Source organism: Callithrix jacchus, chromosome 10, assembly GCF_049354715.1.
Source record: "Callithrix jacchus isolate 240 chromosome 10, calJac240_pri, whole genome shotgun sequence".
Lineage (NCBI taxonomy): Eukaryota > Metazoa > Chordata > Mammalia > Primates > Cebidae > Callithrix > Callithrix jacchus.
The window spans coordinates 9967140-9988935 of record NC_133511.1 but is presented as its reverse complement, the minus strand read 5'-3'; the positions used below and the strand labels follow the sequence as shown (position 1 = coordinate 9988935).

The 21796-nt window shown below is 36.9% G+C and overlaps 1 protein-coding gene and 1 pseudogene across 2 annotated transcripts in view; both read left to right on the top strand.

The window, feature by feature from the left end:
* Window positions 1-21796, top strand: part of RDX (radixin) — a 100983-nt gene that overhangs the window by 35727 nt on the left and 43460 nt on the right. For both annotated transcript variants that reach the window (XM_035264475.3, XM_035264473.3), the window contains exons 6-10: window positions 1228-1311; window positions 1513-1659; window positions 4077-4173; window positions 5338-5501; window positions 12332-12462. In XM_035264475.3, coding sequence (XP_035120366.1) covers window positions 1228-1311; window positions 1513-1659; window positions 4077-4173; window positions 5338-5501; window positions 12332-12462 — 623 coding nt within the window. The remainder of the gene's footprint in view (window positions 1-1227; window positions 1312-1512; window positions 1660-4076; window positions 4174-5337; window positions 5502-12331; window positions 12463-21796) is intronic.
* LOC118145865 (U4 spliceosomal RNA) lies at window positions 16761-16886 on the top strand (annotated as a pseudogene).

Sequence of the window (21796 nt, the reverse complement as noted above, 5' to 3'; positions counted from 1 at the left end):
TCCCTGGATTTCATGCAAGATTTTTTATATAGGAAAACAATAACATTTTAACAGCACAGCTTTTGCTATCAGTAAAGTAGGATCTGGTAAATAAAGGTGAGTAATTATCATATGAGCCAAAGAGAATAGAAATCATGATCTGTAGTGTGCGTAGTAGGTAACCTATAAACACGACTTTGCTGATTTGGTGTTAAAATAGCAGTAGTAGAACATGTTTGTGTTTGGCTGGGCCTGGTGGCTAACGCCTGTAGTCCCAGCACTTTGGGAGGCCAAGGCAGGCGGATCAGTTGAAGTCAGGAATTCGAGACCAGCCTGGCCAACATGGTGAAACCCCATCTCTACTAAAGACACAAAAAGAAAAAGAAAAAAAAATTAGCCAGGCATTGTGGCGCATACCTGTAATCCCAGCTACTCTGGAGGCTGAGAAGGGAGGATCACTTGAACCCAGGAAGCAGAGGTTGCAGTGAGCCGAGATTGTGCCACTGTACTCCAGGCTGGGCAACAGAGTGACACTCCATCTCAAAAAAAAAAAAAGAATGTATTCGTTCACATTTGAATTAAAAACACTGGAAGGATACAAAAACAAGTTATTTGGAGAGTATTGGATTAGAGTATGACTTTTCACTCTACTTTTTATTTAACTGAAAGTATTACCTACATAAAACAAAATGAGTAGACAAAAAGGTAAATACAAATACACAAAGGAAGAATTAGGGCTCAAGAATTCTGGTTTCAATCTGGTTTTTAATTTTTGTATTAACAGTGAGCCATTTTTTGATCTAATATTTTATTCCTTTGAAATATTTGGGTTCCTATAAGCTATCTTTGTAGTAACTTTTTGGAGCATATATTATTTCAAAGAATTCAAGCATCCTAGACACATTTAATTTTGAGAGAATTATTGATTATTCTGATGAAATTGTAAAAAATAAGATAGATCCCTGGTATCCTTCTCTGAGCCTTCCCTAATGGTAACATCTTGTATAACTACAGTACAGTATTACAAACAAGATACTGACATTGGTACAATCTAGCCACCTTTTTCAGATTGCACCAGTTTTACCTGCTTTCATTTTTGTGTGTGTGTAAGTATGTAATTTAGTTCTATGCAATTTCATCATGTGTATTAATTTGTCTGACAACACTTGAGTTACTGAAAGGATTCTGTACTTTTAAAGTGTATGATTTTGAATCATAAAGACATAATATTTCGTTTTGTCCTTTTAGTGTATTGGAACAACACAAACTAACAAAAGAACAGTGGGAAGAAAGAATACAGAACTGGCACGAAGAACATAGAGGAATGTTAAGGTATTTGGGTAGCTATTTTCCGTTTTTTTTTTTTTTTTTTTCCCTTAAAATGTGTTTTTATGTCATAACATTTATTATTACATTATTTCCAAAAGATTATTTGACTTATGTAAAGCACTAATTTTTAATTCAAGGTATTTTTGTAATTTTAGTTTGATATGCTCCTACTTAAATACGTTACATTTAGTTTTATTTCAACAGGGAGGATTCTATGATGGAATACCTGAAGATTGCACAAGATCTAGAAATGTATGGAGTCAACTATTTTGAAATAAAAAATAAAAAGGGAACTGAACTGTGGCTAGGTGTTGATGCTTTGGGTCTGAATATTTATGAGCATGATGACAAGTAAGTAAATTAGTTGCCTAGTGAACTAGTCATTGTTCAGTGGTCTAAATGACTTTAATCTTATGTCTGTCAGAGTACTTTCTTGTCTTGATTACCTTTACTACTCTTTTCAAACTAAAAGATTAGTTAATGCCACATAGACTTGTAGATATTTTACCTCCATTTTCTTATCACCTTGCAGTTTCAGAGTTCTACTCTTCAGTGTATTTATCAAATGAGGTGATTTACTTTTATTTGAATTGTGCTGCTTGAGCTCTTATGAGTTATGTCTAGAAACTTAATTAAAATTTGTTTCCTTGATAGGTGAGGAATAATTCTGTAAAATGCTATTATGCTTGACAAATAGGTTGAAATTGAAATGAACATATATAAGAAATCAAGAGCAATGAGAGAATGAAATTAATAAATATGTCTATTATAGCCTAGAGGATGTTTTTTGAACATATATAGGAATTATTTTGAATATATTTGGACATTAATACAATAGAATATCCCTGTGTTATGCATATTGAACAGTATAATTATATTTTGAAATTGACCAAATATTTTTTTATTATACATATGTAATTCATCAATATTTTATTATACATATGTATAATATATGTATATTTATGTCTGCATATTGTATATGTACTATATAAATACATGGGTAAATACTACGTAGAGACAGTATATTATACACATATACATGCAATATAAAAAATACCAGACTCTTAGAAGACTTTTCAGGATTAATAACTCCAGTTGTCTTAGACTTTAATTTATTTACCATACCACAGAAGCATTCAAGTCTATGCCAGTAATTAATGCCTTTTCCTAAGACATTATTTATTCTAGGTTGGCTACAGAATTTTAATTTTTATTATTACAGGTATCTAATAAAATATTAATTTCAAAGCATATGTGATTCCAAATAAGCATTTTACTACTTTTACCCTAATATCTTCTCATGTTTTTATTACAAAGCAAGTTAGAATGTTATGTCATTTCAGAAGAGAAGTTTTTGGAAAGCAAAAATGACTTCAAGACTGATTTTTGTGAACTGAATTTTTTTCTTTTTTGTTTTAGAGAATGAGATCTTGCTATATTGCCCAGGCTGGCCTCGAACTCCTGGCCTCTAGCGATCCTCCCGCCTCTGCATTCTCCAGTGCGGAGATTACAGTGCGTGAGCCATGGTGCCTGGCTTCTTCATTTTTTGTTGTTGTTCAGGCATATATTGGAGCAATTTTTAAAAATTTTTTAAAAAGTTATTGTATTAGCTTCCAGGCTTACCTCACAAGATTGTTGTGAGAGTTATATGAGGCAATTGCTTTAGAATTTTTCGAAATAGTATGTAAATATAGCATAAAATACTATGTTACATTCCTGCAGTCTCTGTTTTAAGCAGGTTACACTGATATCAAGGGCCATTAGAGGGCAGCATAACACATGCATATTGACCAAAGAATGTTTTTCTTTAGAGGGACAAAGAATAAAAAAAAAAAAGAATGTTTTATGTAAAAAGACTGCTGTTCTGCAATACCTACTCAGCTTGAGAACTAAAAGCAATATAAATCAATAGGTAGAAATTCATGCTGTGTTGTCAGAAGCCTGGCTAAAAGATGTCTTCTGGCCAATATAGGTGTCCAAATCGTTTCTCAGTCGTAGTTATTAGGACAGTAGTGATGCATGTGATGGATAGTCTGAAACAGTAAAATACATGAAAAGGCAGAAACAAAATTACTTATTCCAATTTGATTCCCTATATCTTTAGGGTAGCAAAAAGGAGGTAACTGCTGTATAGTCTCAAGGGTTTGAATTCCATCTCAACCATTTATCCAAATATTTGTGTGACTGTTTAAAATTTTTAAGTTGACATATAATTCATATACCATAACATTCTTTTAAAATATACTGAAATAAGTATTTTTAGTATATTCATGAATATTCAGACATTTTCAAATTAAACACAGGAAGGAAGTACTGTTGTTTTTTTTTTTTTAAATCTTCAGCAGCTTGCCAGTAATTCACATGAGAAGTTATAAAGGACTCCCCCCCACCATTCTTATGCATATTTAAATGGTAATTGTAGCTTGAATCCAGACAGAATAAAAACTAAATAGCTAGTGCAAACCCCAAGAGGTTCAGTTCTACACTTGGGTCACCAGGTAGTTTTTTAAGATAATTTTAAGAAAATAACTGTAATACTTTTAAGGTTCATGACATATTTATGAAATCTTTGGACAATTATTTGTTTTATGTGATTTATCAATTTTCCCCTTAAAAAATAAGGTCAACTTTAGTTATGAATAAGTTAATACATTTTGAAAATCTGGAACTCTTAAGATTGGTCATTCAGCCAGTTTAGGCCCTAAACAGTTAGGAAATTTGTTCATTGGTTCCTGCCTTTAATTAAGGAGATGTTCTCATTTTTTAAGGTTAACACCTAAAATTGGTTTTCCCTGGAGTGAAATCAGAAATATTTCATTTAATGACAAAAAATTTGTTATAAAGCCAATCGACAAAAAGGCACCTGTAAGTAATTTTTTTAATGTTCTGTGTATGAACTGTATATCTGCTACTTTCTTATGATATCACTTGAAGAATAACATTGTTCATTTATTAAATTGCTTCTGAGGAACTTTCTCTTTCCATAGGTCAGCTTTCCCAGTGATGAAATAATATACATTAATAAAAATCCAAAGTTTAATTTTTAAAGTAAGATGTAAACATTAGAATTTTATTTGAAATTCAGTTCTAAGATGGATAATATTTATTAGGAGGTTAGTAGAAACAATCACCATTCCTAAGAAGCAATTTTAAAACGTTTCTTCATTGATGGCTAGAATGCAGTAGAGGTAGCCCTATTCTAAATTAACATTGTTTATACAGTTTTGCATTATGTACTTTGTATTTTTGTAACTTGAAGGCTTGAACTTAAGAAATCTTTTTATTTAAATAGATTTTAAAAGTTCCGCTAATGTCAAATATACTCTAGTGTCCTAACTCTGTTAGTTATTGGAAAGAAAAAAGATAAGAACAGGCCAGGCATGGTGGCTCAGGCCCATAATCCAGGCACTTTGGGAGGCTTGAGGGAGGCAGATCACCCAAGGTGAGGAGTTTGAGACCAGCCTGTCCAACATGGTGAAGCCTCATCTCTACTGAAAATACAAATATTAGCCAGATGTGGTAGTGCATGCCTGTAATCTCAGCTACTCGGGTGGCTGAGGCACGAGAGTTGCTTGACCCCGGGAGGCAGAGGTTGGAGTGTGCTGAGATTGCACACTGCACTCCCGCCTGGGTGACAGCGACACTGTCTCAAAAAACCCCAAACAATTCTCAGTTAAAAAAAAACTACAGCCATGAACAAAGAACCAGTTCTGACATTAATGGCAAATGGCTTATTAGGAACTTTATACAGTTCGTAGTTACTTTGGAGAACAAAAGGGAATAAATGACATTTAATGTATTACAAAGATAAGAATATTAGCCTCTTTACGAAACTGGTAGGATACGAATGATAAGGAACCAGTTATGTGGAAGTGTGTCATCCTCACTGGAAGTTATGAAATTGTATGATTTCTAAAATATTTGTTATATGACATTAAAATTTATACCTCATGTTAAAATTCAGTACAGATTGTTGTGAGAGACAGTATCCCTTAGGAAGATTTTAAATTCAGAATACTTTATGTTTAGGATTTTGTTTTTTATGCACCTCGTCTGAGAATCAATAAGCGGATTTTGGCCTTATGTATGGGAAACCATGAACTATACATGCGAAGAAGGAAGCCTGATACTATTGAAGTACAACAGATGAAGGCTCAGGCTAGGGAGGAGAAACATCAGAAGCAGTTGGAAAGGTATGGAATTTATGACCTTTTACTTTTAAGTGATAGGAGTAGGCTATCTAAAATGTAAGACTGCCCAGTTTTTTAAATATACCTTACATTTTAAAAATATTTTCATTGTATTAAAATTCAAAGACAGTATTATCACTCTATCCTTCTTTAAAATGAGTATGTATAATTTTCAAGTTAGAAATCTTTGACAGGTATCTCGGAGAAAATAGCTTTTTGCGACTCATTACTTGCTTTTTACTGGTAGACATTGTTTTAGATATAGTAGTTTGAAATTTTCAAAATTGTTTTACTTGTGACTTATATTAATTTTTTCAGGGTAAGAATGTGCTGAATATGTGACTTTGAAACAGTGTCAGTGACATTGCAGTACACAACTGAAACGTCACTTTGCCGAGTTGGATACTGTGTTTTTCTTTGACTTAAAAAAGAAAATGTTAAATATGTTAAACTGAGAATTTAAAAATGGAATGATAGTGAATAAAAATTTTATCAACCCTGGAATCAGATTATTGGGTCCAGTAATATTAATTTTCAAATCTGGTTTTAGATTAATTTCAACTTTTTGCCTTTTTTTTTTTTTTTTTTAAAAGATGGGGTTTCACCATCATGGCCAGGCTGGTCCTGAACTCCTGACCTCAGGTGATCCACCCACCTTGGCCTCCCAAAGTGCTAGGATTACAGGCGTCAGCCACTGCGCCCAGCTAAACTTTTTGCTTTACTTGAAAAAATTTAGAGGCCAAACTAAGGTTAACTTTTATTGAATAAATTTTTATGGAACAACATAATAGTGTAAGAAATAGAGTAGGTCCTTAAAACATACACATTTTGAATACTAGATACAAGGTACTTTGTATCTAGTAATTAAGGAAGCCATCTGCCAGATATTATTTTGCTACTATATTTTTAGTTTTTCTGTTGAATGATTTTTTTTTATTCAACAGCTGTTCTATGTAATTAAGGGATTTTGTTGATTTTTACTTATTTTGTAATATTAAATTATCTGCCTTAGAGAGGTTAACCACGTAACAAAACATTTTTATTTATTTATTTATTTTTTTGAGACGGAGTTTCACTCTTGTTTCCAGGCTGGAGTGCAATGGCGCCATCTCGGCTCACCGCAACCTCCGCCTCTTGGGTTCAGGCAATTCTCCTGCCTCAGCCTCCTGAGTAGCTGGGATTACAGGCACGCACCACCGTGCCCAGCTAATTTTTTGTATTTTTAGTAGAGACGGACAGGGTTTCACCATGTTGACCAGGATGGTCTCGATCTCTCGACCTCGTGATCCACCCGCCTCGGCCTCCCAAAGTGCTGGGATTACAGGCGTGAGCCACCGCCCCCAGCAACAAAACATTTTTTATATGGGTATAAAGCTTGTCAGTAATTACTGATCCCACCATTAAAGTTGGTGAGCTAAGCATGGTGGCATGTGCCTGTAGTCCTGGCTACTTGGGAGGCTAAGCCAGGAGAATTGCTTGAGCACAGGAGTTTGAAGAGGATCAGGGCAACAGGCAACATGCAACATAGTAACATCCTATCTCTTTAAAAAAAAAAAAAAGGCAATAAGTTGGATTGTTACTTTGACAGGCTCTGTTCTTCTTGTGGTCATGCGCTTTAGCATTACATTGTGGTTCTAATCTTAAATGCTTTTTAAAAATAATCTTTATTGGGCTTTACTTTCTATACAGTACATTCTTATCCATCATAGATTTGCATTTGCCTCTGTCAAAGTGAAGACTTCTTTAGTTTCTACTTAATTTTTAAAAATCGTCTTAAAGCTTTCACGGTCTCTTCAAGGTCTTCTAGCATGAGATAAATGAAGAGTTCCTTTATGTACAGTTTCTGTATCTCACACCCATCACTGTGTATTATGCCTAACTGTTCTGCTCATTCATAATGTTGATACGTTATTTACATTCTCAACTTAATATATTTGTCTATGTGTCCTTTATTTCATGGCTTATAGAGGAGTACGGTCTCGCTTCTAGTGCAGGTAGTATGTTCACTTGGTATCATTTGGTAATGGTGCTGTGTTTTGGTTACTCGAGGGCCTAGGTGGAAGTGGAAGACTGAAGTTTCTTTTTTGGCACAATAATCCATAGTTCTGGATAAATTTTAAAGCTCTTCGGTAGTAAAGAGTGATTGTCTGCTTTATACTCAGTAGGAGTTCAGTAACTTATTTAGTTTGAATGCCTAAAAGATACATTATTCTAGTCACCTAGGATTGGCAGTCTTTCAGAAATGGCATACTGAGTCATTTATTCCCTGCTTTACAGGTCAGAGAGAGAGAATTGGCGGTTGTATGTGTGGAAACAATTTTGATTAAGCCCATTTTCAAAGCAGCCAGCAGACATACCTGGGAGAATGCTCAGAGGTATGCTGCCTGTGCCGCTAGACTCTCTTGGGCAAGAACAGTAGTTGGGAAAGAGTAGCAAAGAGACCTCTTCCCTACAGTACTTTGGTATGTTTGGCTATATTTACTCCCCATAATTTTCATAACTTTGGGGTTTTTAGGCAAGGAAGATGACCTTATACACTATGGGTGGTTATTCCTTGTAGTGTTTGCTCTTAAATTACTTGCATCCAAATTGAATTATGACTCATAATTTTTGCACTTTTTTGTATGGCTCAAATTGTTTCCACGTGTAAAAACTGAAAGCCCAAGTTTACAGTTTAGAGTTACATGTCCATGTGCCCATTGTAGGTTAGCTATGGGAGATTCTGTACTGAGGCTGGCCAGTGTCGTACAAGGAACACAGGCTTTGAAACTAGATAAATCGGAATTTGAAACTTCTTCTAACAGTCATCAAACAGATAATTTTGAGCCTGTGTTTCCTTGCTTTTAATATGAAAATAATATTCTTCCCTTCAAGGGTTTTTGTAAGAAAGCATGACAGTGGTATACAGGCATTTAGCAAAGTACCTGGTGCTTAATAAACAGCAGCCATTATAATAATTTCTAATACTATTATAAACTAAGTTGAATATGTTTTTAATATTCAAGGAAGAAAAATGTAATTGGACCCATTTGATATTCTTTAAAAAGTAAGATATTCTAAAGTAATGTTTTGCATGTTAATACAGGGAATAATAGTTTTTTAATAATACTTATGTCCTTGAAATAGAACAACTGTGTTGAAATGAGTGTTTCCAAACCTAAACTCCAAATAAAAATATCTGTGTCTGTTGTTAGAGTAATCACAAAAGACTTCGTGAGGAAAGTGGGGCTAAGTGGAACTAAGGCTTGAAGGTTAGAGAGAGGGGCAGATATGTTCAGAAGAAGAAGCCAACATAAACAAATATGTAGAGATAAAAATATGTGTGGTGTGCCTATGGGCCAGTGAGGCCCTCTCAAGTGAGTAGCATTTGGGGGAGCAGCAAGATCCTCTAGTTTCATAAAGGAGACAAGATAGGCCTCTAAAAACTAGGTATCACTGAGTGATGTAAAGGACTGAAGGCATTTGTATTATTTGAATGAAGTGTTGGCTGGAGATGGCTATCATCAGGGTAGGATTCTTATAAAATGTGAGCTTTGAGCCTCACAAAGTACAGTAAACTATAACATGTTTTAAATACTGTAATCAGGTTAAATATCTGCTGTATACTTATTCCATTTTTCAGTAGGAAGACCATTCCCCACCCCTCTCAACTTGCTTGTGGCTGGATTTTCTTGAGTCTGTTTTTCTGCTTCCATATCTCCTTCACCTCTATCCCTGAAAAAGAAGAAAAAATATCGATAGGGAAAAGCCAAATAAAATCAGCACATCCATCTCCAGAAGGGGCCATTTATGCCAGAGCTGGATCTGAAAGGCTCTTATTGGTGGAATATGATGGTAGCCTTCTGGTTGAGATCTGGTTTGCAGTGGAAGTCCTCGAGAATTGTCTTGGGACCTTGGGGAAGGCGGGAGGAAGGTAGTTGGCTTGGGTGGCAGCACTGGATGTGATTGCACAGAGGCGGGGGAGTGGTTGGGTAGTCTAATTAACATCCTGGGGTGCAGACAACCTGGCATGGAAAAGAATAGCTTTTGGCCTTACTAGCAATTACTTGGAAAGTACTGTGCTTTTGCTTCTTGTGCTTTCATACAGAGCCTGATATTTAGCTATCTAAAGAACACAGAAAGGTCAGCAGCCACTGTGGGGGCCACCAGGCCTTTCTTTTGCCCGGAGAGATTGGGAAACACAAATTTCCCTTAAACTCATGTCTTACAAAGGCATCTCATACCTCTAGAACTCCTTAAATCTCTTTGCCTATATAGGCTTTCTGAATTGAAATAGTATTGAAAGAGGTTAATGTCCTGCAGAGTGAGCCCAAGTACTGGGGTTAGGAATAGTTATTGGCTTTTACTCCTCACTGTTGAGAAAGTACCTCATAGGCATAGGGAACTCCAGAACAGAGATGGAACTTCCCTTGCATGAATGGCCACAGGGCTCTAGTTTGTTTTTTATTTGACAGGATCTTGCTGAGTTGCCTGCCAGGCTGGAGCACAGTGACATGATCATAGTTCACTGTAACCTTGACCTCCGGGGCACAAGTGATCCTCCCACCTTAGCCTCCTTGAGTAACCAGGACTGTGGGTACACACTACCATGCCTGGCTAATTTTTTATTTTTATTTTTAGAAGAGATGAGGTCTTCTTATGTTGCCCTGGTGTTGAACTCCTAACCTCAAGCAATCTTCCTGCATTGGCCTCCCAGTGTGGTGGGATCACAGACGTGAGCTGCCATGCCCACTGTTTCTAGATTCTTAAGTGGTGGGAGGATTTGTTAAACCAGCAGCGAGGTGTGGTGATCCTTCATGTTTTGGCTTGGCACACTAGAGGGTCACCATCAGTGTTTGACCTCTTGCTGACTTGCAACACCTGTTTGCCCCAAAGGTGGGGTCTCTTTCTGTCTTAGGGGCAGATGGGTACTAGGAGCTGTAGGAATTTTATTAAAATTCAGGTTTATAAATAAGGGAGAAATCTTTGATAGCAAAATTTTGCTGATAAGTTTGTCAGAGACTGCAAGCTGAGAAACTAGAGGGTTTTCTACTTGAAATTCAGAATTGACAGCAGTTGGCAGTGCTGTCTATTTGTGGAACATTAGAGCATACTCAGATATATTTCAGAGATGAAATCATAACTGATTTTTTAAGTTATCAAAATGGTGATTTGAATGTTGATTCAACTTATGTAAAAAACATTGTCTGATAATAGAGTTTCCCCAGGTGAATTTTATTCCTCTTTATATTTTTGGCCCCAGCATAGAGTCTGACCAATGGTAGGCTCTTGGTAGATGTTTCGTGAATGAATTTGGCAATATTTAAAAGAAACATTCTTGGGCCAGATGCGGTGGCTCAAGCCTGTAACCTCAGCACTTTGGGAGGCCTAGGTGGGTGGATCACCTGAGGTCAGGAGTCAAGACCAGTCTGACTAACATGGTGAAACCCCATCTCTACTAAAAATACAAAAATTAGCTAGGTGGGTGCGTTGGCAGGTGCCTGTAATCCTGGCTACTTGGGAGTCAGAGGCATAAGAATCACTGGAACCCAGGAGGTGGAGGTTGCAGTGAGCCGAGATAGCACCACTGCACTCCAGCCTGGGCAACAAGAGCAAAACTCTGTCTCAAAAAAAAAAGAAGAAGAAAGTTACACTCTCATCAGGCTCATGGCAGATGCAGCTAAATGATCAAGGCTTTTTTTTTCCCCCACTGAGTTCTGATGATATTTTTTTAAAGATCATTAGCCACCTACTATCATTCTAATGGAATTGTGAGAGGAGGTGAAACTGAAATGTCATCTTGTATCGAGGCATAAATGGGTACTACCTGAGAAATTAAACTTGGATTAATTTATTTTTAATGATTGAAAATTGTTGCCCTCCCTGTTTTAAGATACATGCCTTTGTTTGCTCCTTTCAGTCCTTTATTATTTCCCCAGCAGAGGGCTCCTGTTAATCTAAAGAAGGCATTTTCTTGGGGCGTGGCAACTGTGTGGGTAACGCTTTCCATGCTGACATTTAATTTGTTGTCAGAGTTCAACCTGCATGCAAATGGTAAATCTAATTTTTCCCCACTCAGGGTGCCTTTTAAACACGTTTCGTACACAGGGATATGTTCGACAGTTACACTTCACTAGCCATTTTGTAAACCCATCTTTTGTGGATGTTCCTAAATGTCTAAGTTTTCCATCTTTTGTGGATGTTCCTAAATGTCTTAAGTTTTTAATATTTTTAAAAAATAGTCTCAGTTGTCTTTATTGTGACCTCACAATAAATAATACATTGGAACCCAGCACACGTGTATACATACCTGGTCTTGTAGTTTTAAGTACATGCTATTTTGAACGCAAGTGTAATAGAATGAAAGCCCTGTTATATTTGCGCCGTTGTTTCTTCTTAGTTGATTCAGTTAGTTCTTAGGTTTCATATGAGTGACATTTCTAATTATTATTATTTTTCAATAGTTTTGGGGCTACAGGTGATTTTTGGTTCCATGAATGGGTTCTATAGTGGTGAATTCTGAGATTGTAGTGCACCTGTCACTTGAGCAGTGTACACTGTTCCCAATATGTAGTCTTAGATTCCTCATCCCACTCCAAACCATTCCCTCTCAAGTCCTCAAAGTCGATCATATCACTCTGTCTTTGCATCCTCATAGCTTAGCTCCCACTTATAAGTGAGAACATACGGCATTTGTATGTTCTGAGTTCCTTCACTTAGAATCATGGCCTCCAGCTTCATCCAGATTGCTGCAAAAGATGTTATTTTGTTCCTTTTTATGGCTGAGCAGTTTCTGTCACATGAATAATGTTTCTGTCTATTAATTGGTAACAGCAATTGCAATTTCTTTTAAGGGCACAATTAGAGAATGAAAAGAAGAAAAGAGAAATAGCAGAAAAGGAAAAGGAAAGAATAGAACGTGAAAAGGAAGAGCTAATGGAACGTCTAAAACAAATTGAAGAACAGACAATTAAAGCCCAGAAAGGTAAGCGTTTCTTTTTGACAATGGATTAAAAATTATTATTGCTCTGTTGTCAGGTAGTGGTATTTTTTTACTACTGTTAAACCTTATTTGTTACATAGGACAATTGTGTATTTAATTGCCAGGTTAATATTTAGTGGGATTACATCATAAACATGTTTCACTAAGGCACATTCATTTATACAGTGCTGATGTTTCTCTTAAACATGCAGATTTTTTTTTTAGTTTTTTTATTTTAAGCAAATATTTTTTATATGTATTCTTAAATATTGTAAAAATGACTGCAAATATGGGTTCTATAAACAAAAACACATGTCCAACACATGGTGGCGTTTAAACAAAAGTACAGAATGCTTTCTGGTTGTGTAAGTAAGGCACTTAGGTAATTTAAAGTAATTTAAGCTATTCTGACTATATGAACTTTTTTGGAACTTGGTTCCTAAAAAGATTTTATTTTAGTCTACTAGAAAATGCACAACACATAGACATGTTACGTCTTTTGTTTGTTTTTGGTAATATGTTTGGAAGAACTTACTTCTTGGGCAATATATAACCAAAGTGCTACAGTACATAGAAAGGCTACACTGGATTTAGTGTGTGGTTTGTATGAAGTGACTTTAGGATATACTACTGTCACTCAGCAAGTAGTGGAGAAAGCAAGGGGAAAAAAGTAGTGCATGAATAAAATATTTTTCTCCTTTCTAAGCAGCAGGCTCTCAAGGGTAACATGAAGTCTATACTGTTTATAAAAGCTGTATTTAATAACCTGCTTTCCTAACAACTGGTAGAACAAGCTATTCAGTTTTGTTGGAAGTAGCTAGCACAGGGTGCATGTCCCTTTTTGAAAATGCTTGGTAACAGAAGCACTCCAGATTCTGGAATCTTTGCACTGTCCTATTGAGGATCCCAAATCTGAAAATCCAAAATCTGAGCTTCTTTTATTGTTATTTTTATTTATTTATTTATTTCATTTCTTAATATCCATTTGACATCTGATGAGCTTTTTTTTTTTTTTTTTTGAGATGGAGTTTCGCTCTTGTTACCCAGGCTGGAGTGCAATGGTGCGATCTCGGCTCACCACAACCTCCGCCTCTTGGGTTCAAGCAATTCTCCCGCCTCAGCCTCCTGAGTAGCTGGGATTACAGGCACGCGCCACCGTGCCCAGCTAATTTTTGTATTTTTAGTAGAGACGGGGTTTCACCATGTTGACCAGGATGGTCTCGATCTCTCGACCTCGTGATCCACCCGCCTCCTTGCTCCTTGCTCTGTCATCCATGCTGGAGTGTGGTGGCATGATCTCAGCTCACTGCTACCTCTGCCTCCCAGGTTTAAGCAACTTTTCTGCTTCAGCCTCCCAGGTAGCTGGGATTACAGGCCCATAGCTCCAGGCCCAGCTAATTTTTGTATTTTTAGTGTAGAGAGAAGGTTTTGCCATGTTGGCCAGACTAGTCTTGACCTGACTTCAGGTAATCCACTCACCTCGGCCTCCTAAAGTGCTGGGATTACAGACGTGAGCCACTGTGCCCAGCCCTGAGCATTTTTTTTGAAGGTCATGTTGGTGCTTAAAAAGTTTTAGATTTTGGAGCATTTCACGTTTCAAATTTTTTTGGATTAAGGATATGCAGTCTTTAGTCTTATTTAAGATATATTTTGATTTCTTATACCAGCCTGCTGTGGTAGAGACATACTCTTGAGCAATGAGAGTAGACTAATTATAAGGGAGAGTAGCTAGAGGGGAAAGCCACAAAAATTGCTGTAAATGCACAAGCTGATTGATCATTTCAATTTCAAGAGGATTAGAAATAATACTTCTAGGAGAAAAAATAGTAATAACCTAGGTTTTATTCTGACTCATTAGGAGACTTACTTCTCAGAGCTATGAAAGCCTTAGAAACAAATTTAGCTGAGTGCCCAAGGGGGTAGTAAAGCATTTGTTTTCAGGCCACACTCAGGGGCAGAACTTGTTTTCTGAAAGCCACTTTATGCTATTTCTGTCACCCTAGGTACCTTTTTTAAAAATTCAATCATAGAAGACATGTATAAAGTGTGCCTACCTTGTGCTGCATTCTAGGAATACAGAGATTTAGCATAGATGGGAGTCAAGTCTGCGTATTTGACAGAAATACATACATAAAAATATTAATAAAGTGGGATAGTGTGTGTTAAGTGCCATGTGAATAGTGAAGGCAATACTTTTAGAGGAAGAATGCGGTAAAAAATCTGGATTGTACTGAAGTATTGTTAAAGTTTAAAAACGTTACTGATCTGATTTTAAAGAAAAGATTAGATGATAGTACTACTTTATCATTGATATAACACGTTTTCCGAGAAAATACTTACTAAATCTTTCAATCTCATTTAGGGTATATAACAATAATAATGATTCACAAGTAAACAAGCACTGAAGAATATAAGGAAGATAAAACATAAGAAAGAATATAGAGCATTCCTACCAAGATAATTTCAAATCAGTCATCTTAAGGCAAAGGACACCCAGTTATTTAAAAATTTCTTCTAATAAAGCTTTCCCAGGCTTTCCTAAAGTCTGCATGATTGTCTTGTAATTTATGCTAATTCTCATACAAATGTCATAAATTTGGCCATATCTAAATCATAATTTAGTAGATCAATTTGTAATTTTTTTGTTTAAGAATTAACTTTTTTATACTTACTAATAATTTTTAAAAATTGAAGTCATTATTTTAAATGAATCATTAAATAGAATTATTTATCTATTGACATTTTCATGATGTACCATTGTTAAATTATTTTATATCGCCGGGTGTGGTGGCTCACGCCTGTAATCCCAGCACTTTGGGAGGCTGAGGCGGGCGGATCACAAGGTCAAGAGATCATCCTGGCCAACATGATGAAATCCCGTCTCTACTAAAAAATACAAAAATTAGCTGGGCTTTGTGGCGTGTGCCTATAGTCCCAAGTACTTGGGAGGCTGAGGCAGGAAGAATTGCTTTAACCCAGGAGGCGGAGACTGCAGTGAGCCGAGATTGCGCCATTGCATTCCAGCCTGGCACCTAGTGACAGAGCAAGACTTTGTCTCAAAAAAAAAAAAAAAAAAAATTATTTTATATCTTGATCATTTTTTAACCATTTTGAAGATATACTGGTGATGATATATTTGAGATATAATAAAGTCAGACCTGGCCAGGCACGCTTAGCACTTGGAGGAGGCCAAAGTAGGCTTAAGGCCAGGAGTTCAAGACCAGCCTGGGCAACATAGCGAGACCCTTCTCTACGCAAAGTGAAAATAATAGAATAGGCTGGGTGCGGTGACTCATGCCTGTAACCCAAGTGCTTTAGGAGGTTGAGGCAGGAGAATTGCTTAAATCCAGGAGTTTAAGGCCAGCCTGGACAACATAGCAAGATCTTGTCTCTCCAAAAACTAAAAGTGAGCTAGGTGTGGTGGCATTTGCCTGGCGTATCAGCTACTCAGGAGGCTAAGTGGGAGGATCATTTGAGTCTGGGAGGTCAAGGCTACAGTGAGTCATGTTTGGGCTGCTGTACTCTAGCCTGAGCAACAGGGTGATACCCTGTCTCAAAATAAAATAATAAGTAAATAAATACACACACACACGCACACACACACGCACACACACACACACGGTGCCAGACCTGCCCAGTTACTGTCCTAGCAAATAATCAAAGTGAATTCCATCTTCAAGGAGACAAACAGCAAAAAAGAATTAGTATTGTGATTTCATTCATTCTGTATACATCTTGTTTGTATTAGGCACCGTTCTAGTATTGAGTTTATAGTAATGGACAAAAAAAGTTTCTGTTCTCCTGGAGTTTACATTTTATTGGGGAAAGACAAAATAATGCATTAAATAATACAATTATTTTACATAGTTTTAAGTGCTACAAGGAAAGGAAACATGGTAATGTGATGAAAGCAGTAGTTGTGGGTTGGAAGGGAGTGTCTAATTTACATACATTGTTTACAATCTGAAAAGGCTTTACTTCTGTCATTAACTTAGAATATGACTGTAAGCAAGTCATTTTAATATCTCAGTTTCCTTAGGATCCTAATTTCTAAAGTGGAAATAATCCCTAATTTAGCATTCTGAGATTAAAAAGAATATTTACAGTTGTTGGGTTCTTTTGGAGAGACAGGGTCTCACACTGTTGAACAGGCTGGAGTGCAATGGTGCAATCAAGGCTCACCGTAGCCTCAAATTCCTGGGCTCAAGTGATTCTCCCACATTGTCCTCCCAAAGTGCTGGGATTATAGGCATGAGCCGTTGCACCCAGGCTTATAGTTGGACTTTTAAAAACAAAAAGTTAGCTTGGCGCAGTGGCAGTATTGTAGCCAATGAGGTTTATCTGAGGCACAATTATTGCTAATTGAAAACTTTTCCCGATACCACATCATGACAACTTGCAGTATAGTTTGACAGTCTATATGGAGACCGAATTAAAAAAAAAATTTGGCTGGGTGCGGTGACTTATGCCTGTTATCCCAGCACTGGGAGGCTGAGGCGGGCAGATCACTTCAAGTCAGGAGTTCAAGACCAGCTTGGCCAAAATGGTGAAAACCCATTGCTACTAAAAATACAAAGTTAGTGGGCGCTTGTAATCCCCGGTACTAGGGAGGCTGAGGCAGAAGAATTACTTGAACCCAGGAGGTGGAGGTGGCAGTGACCCAAGATCGTGCCACTGCACTCCAGGCTGGATGACAAACAAGACTCTGTCTCAAAAAAAAAAAATAAAATTTTTACTGAAGTACAGATAGAGTGATTTCTCAAGTACAAGGCTCAATTTTTGCAAAATGAATTTATTCCCGTAAGTGCCCTGAACACAATATAGAAATTACCTACACTCAAGGAGTCTCTTCCTTTTCTTTTTTCTTTTAACCGCAAATGTAATTTCTGTCACTCTGATTTTACCCTCATATAGAGCTTAGTTTTGTTTATTGTTTTCTAATAGCTTTGTTGAGTTATAGCTTATAATTTACATACCATGTAATTACCCATTTGAAGTATACTGTAGTTTAAGGGTTTTTAGTGTATTCTCTCAAAATTATACAGCTGTCAACATAATCCATTTTAGAACATTTTCATTATCCAAAAAGAAATTCCATACCCTTTAGCAAGTCACTCCCATTTCTTCTCAGTACCCCTTCTATCTGCCCTAGGCAACCACTAATCTTTCTCTACAGATTTGTCTATTCTGGACAATCATATGAAGGGAGTCATGCAAAGTGTGGTCTTTTGTGACTGGCTTCTTTTGTTTAATATAATATTTTAAAGGTTCATTTATATTTTGGCATGTGTCAGCACTCCATTTTTGTTTGTGTGTCTGTTTTTGAGATGGAGTGTCACTCTGTCACCCCAGGCTGGAGTGCCAATGGCATGATCTTGGCTCACTGCAACCTCTGCCTCCCAGGTTCACGGAATTCTTCTGCCTCAGCCTCCCAAGTAGCTGGGATTACAGGTGCCTGCCACCCCACTCAGCTAATTTTTGTATTTTTAGTAGAGTCGGGTTTCACCATGTTGGTCAGGCTGGTCTTTAACTCATTTTATGGATATGCTTTGTTTTATTTATTTGTTCATCAGTTGATGGATGTTTTCGGTTGTTTCCACTATTTGACTAAGGTGACTACGGCTGTTATGAATGTTTGTTGTGTAGGTTTTTGTTGTTCAGACGTCTTCATTTCTTTTGTGTGTATACCTAAGGAGTGGAATTGCTGGACCGTGTGGTAACTGTGTTTAACTTTTTGAGGAACTGCTGCACTGGTTTCTGAAGTGAAACATACCATATTACATTTCCACTAGCAAATTTGATTTCTCCACATTTCACCAATACTTGTTAGTGTTTTTCTTTTGGATTATAGTCATCTTATTGGGTGTAAAGTGGTATCTTACAGTTTTTATTTGCATATCTCTAATATCTGGTGATGTTGAGTAGTGTCTTTCCATATGATTTTTGGACATGCATGTGTCTTTTTGTGTGTGTGTGCCTGAGACAGGGTCTCTCTCTGTTGCCCAGGCTGGAGTGCAGTGGCATGATCCTGGTTCACTGCATCCTGTCTCCAAGGTTCAAGTGATTCTCATGCCTCAGCCTCCGGAGTAGCTGGGATTACAGGCGTGCACCACCACACTTGACTAATTTTTATATTTTTATTAGAGACAGGGTTAACCTTGTTGGCCAGGCTGGTCTCCAACTCCTGGCCTCAAGTGATCTGCCTGTCTTGGCCTCCCAAATTGCCAGGATTACAGGCCTGAGCCACTGTGCCCAGCCATGGATTAATCAGTTTTTTTTCTTTTACTGGTGATTGAAAGTACGTTTGCTCTACTAGTTTATGTTGTTAGGGTTTGGTTTGGTATGGTTTTGTTAGCCATTCTGATGAGTATAGTGAATATACAGGTTGAATATCCCTTATCTGAAATACTTGGGACTAGAGATGTTTCAGATTTCAGGTTTGTTTTTTTTTTAATTGGAATATTTGCGTTATACTTAGCGGTTGAGAATCTCTCATTCAAAATTCCGAAATCTGAAATGCTGTCAGTAAGCATTCCCTTTGAGTGTTGTGCAAATGCTCAAAACATTTAGGATTTTGGAGTAATTTGGAGTTCAGATTTCTGGATTAGGATACTCTATCTGTAGTGTATGTTCTTGATTACCAGTGACGATAAATATTTCATGGTTTACAGACCACATGGTCTCTGTCCCAGCTATTCAGCTCTGCTACTGCAGTGTGAAAGCAGCCGTTTAGTATAATACCTAAACAAATGAGGGTGGCTATGTTCCAGTAAAACTTAACTTACTAAGAAAAAACCACTGAGTTGGGTTTGCTCCATGAGCCATTTGCTAACTCCTGTATTAACTCAGTTAATTGGAGAGGAAAGACCAGAAGTCATTTATGGGATATATGACTGTTAAAAACCTTCCCTTTTTTAGAAGAGAGGGAGTAGACATGATGTTTTCAGAGTTCATTTTAAACATTTTTAAAACTTAGACTTTATATACTTCTTTTTTTTTAAATTTTTTTATTTAAAAATATAAAGACAGGGTTTCACCATGTTGGTCGGGCTGGTCTTGAACTCCTAACCTCAGGTGATCCACCTGCCTCGGCCTCCCAAAGTGCTGAGGTTACAGGCATGAGCCACCACGCCCAGCCTACAATTCTTAATATACCACAAAATAGCTATTGCCTTATCTGTCATTTTTCAAATTGACTTTTATTACAAAAAAAAAATGATAAAATTAAATATTGGGGAACGTTTCAGAATTTAACTTTGTAACCCAGACTTATTTCTCTTTTTTTTTGTCTTGTAGTACAAAAACAATTTTTATTATGAGAGAAAATAAAGCATTGGGTTTTTTTTTTTTGCCTTTTTAAGTAAGTAGTTCTTTGATACAAAATACACTGGAAATGTTATGCAGCCATTACTGCTATTTATCTTCATAATTCTTTTCATGTTGTAAAACTAAAACTCTGTGTCCATTAAGCAAGAATCCCCATTTCCCCCCTCCCCGCAACCCCTGGCAACCACCATGCTACTTTTTGTCTTTATGATTTTGAGTATTCTACCTTTGTCTACCTGTATAGGTGATACCATATAGTATTTGTCCTTTCGTGATTGACTTATTTCACTTAACATAATGTCCTCGAATTTCATCCATGTTGTAGCATATGTCAGAATTTCCTTCCTTTGAGGCTGAATGATACTCTGTTTGTATGCCACATTTTGCCCGCCTGTTTATTAGTTGGGTTGCTTCTGTGTTGTAGCTATTGTAAACAGTGCTGTTAGGAACATGGATGTTCAGATATTGCTTTGAGACCCTGCTTTCAATTCTTCAGTTATTTGTTTGCTTGTTTAGATGGAAGATAAAACCATGAGCTCTGTGGGTATTATTTTATTATCAATCAGATGAAAAGAAGTAATCATAAGAAAAGTTTGATAGTCCAGCTTGGTTGTCTAAATTTTAGAAGGCAGATTCTAAAATGAGTAATCCTAGAATTTAGCAGTGATAACATCTAGTGCTGTATACATTTTGTCTTTATAGCCAAATAGCCACATAAAATTTTCATATTATTTATTTTTTATTGAGGTAAAATGTACACATAATATAGAATATACACACACATCTTTACCTTTTTGGTTGGTGGGGGTCAGAACAGAATCTCACTCTGTCACCCAGGCTGGAATGTGGAGTGCAGTGGTGTGATCTTGGCTCACTGCCACCTCCATCTCCTGGGTTCAAGCAATTCTGCTGCCTCAGCCTCTCAAGTAGCTGGGATTACAGGTGCCTGCCACCACATCTGGCTAATTTTTTGTATTTTTAGTAGAGACAGGGTTTCACCATGTTGGCCAGGCTGGTCTCAAACACCTGACCTCGATTGATCCTCAGCCTCCCAAAGTGCTGGAATTACAGGCGTGAGCTACCACATCTGGCCTTCTTTACCATTTCTAAGTATACAGTTTAGTAGTAATAAATACATTTATTTCTTTTTTTCCTCCCTTCACCTTCCCCTGCCACCCAATTAATTCCTGGCCTCTGGTAACCACCAGTCTGTTTATCGTTATGAAATCCACCTTTTTAACTTTGACATATGAGTGAGAACATGCAATAGTTATCTTTCTGTGCTTGGTTTATTTCACTTAACATAATGGCCTCTAGTTCCATCCATCCTGTTGCGAATGACAGGATTTTATTCATTTTTATGGCTGAATAATATTCCATGGTGTATATATACCACATTTTCTTTATCCACTCATTTATTGATGGGCACTTAGGTTAACTTCATGTTTTGGCCATTGTGAATTGTGCTGTAATAAACATAGGAATATAACGATTTTCAATATATTGATTTCCTTTGCTTTGGATATATATACTCAGTAGTGATACTGCTGGATACTATGGTAATTCCATTTTTGGTTTTTTGAGAACTCTATATTGTTCTACATAGTGGCTTTGTTAATTTGCATTCCCACCAACAGTGTATAAGTGTTTCCCTTTTCTCTACATCCCCACCAGCATCTGTTACTGTTTTTTTTTTTTTTTTTTTGAGAAAGAGTCTTCAGAGTCTTCCTCTATTGCCCAGGCTAGAGTGCAGTGGCACGATCTCAGCTCACTGCAGCCTCTGGCTCCAGGGTTCAAGCGATTGTTAGCCTCTGCCACCCAATTAGCTGGCATTACATGCACCACCATGCCTACCTAATTTTTGTAAATCCCAGAGTGGTGGGATTTACAGCGTGAGCCACTGTGCCCAGCCTTGCCTGTCTTTTTGACTAGGGTGAGATGATATCTCAGTGTGGTTTTTGATATATATTTCTGTGATTAGTGATTAGCATTTTTTTTTTTATATAGCTGT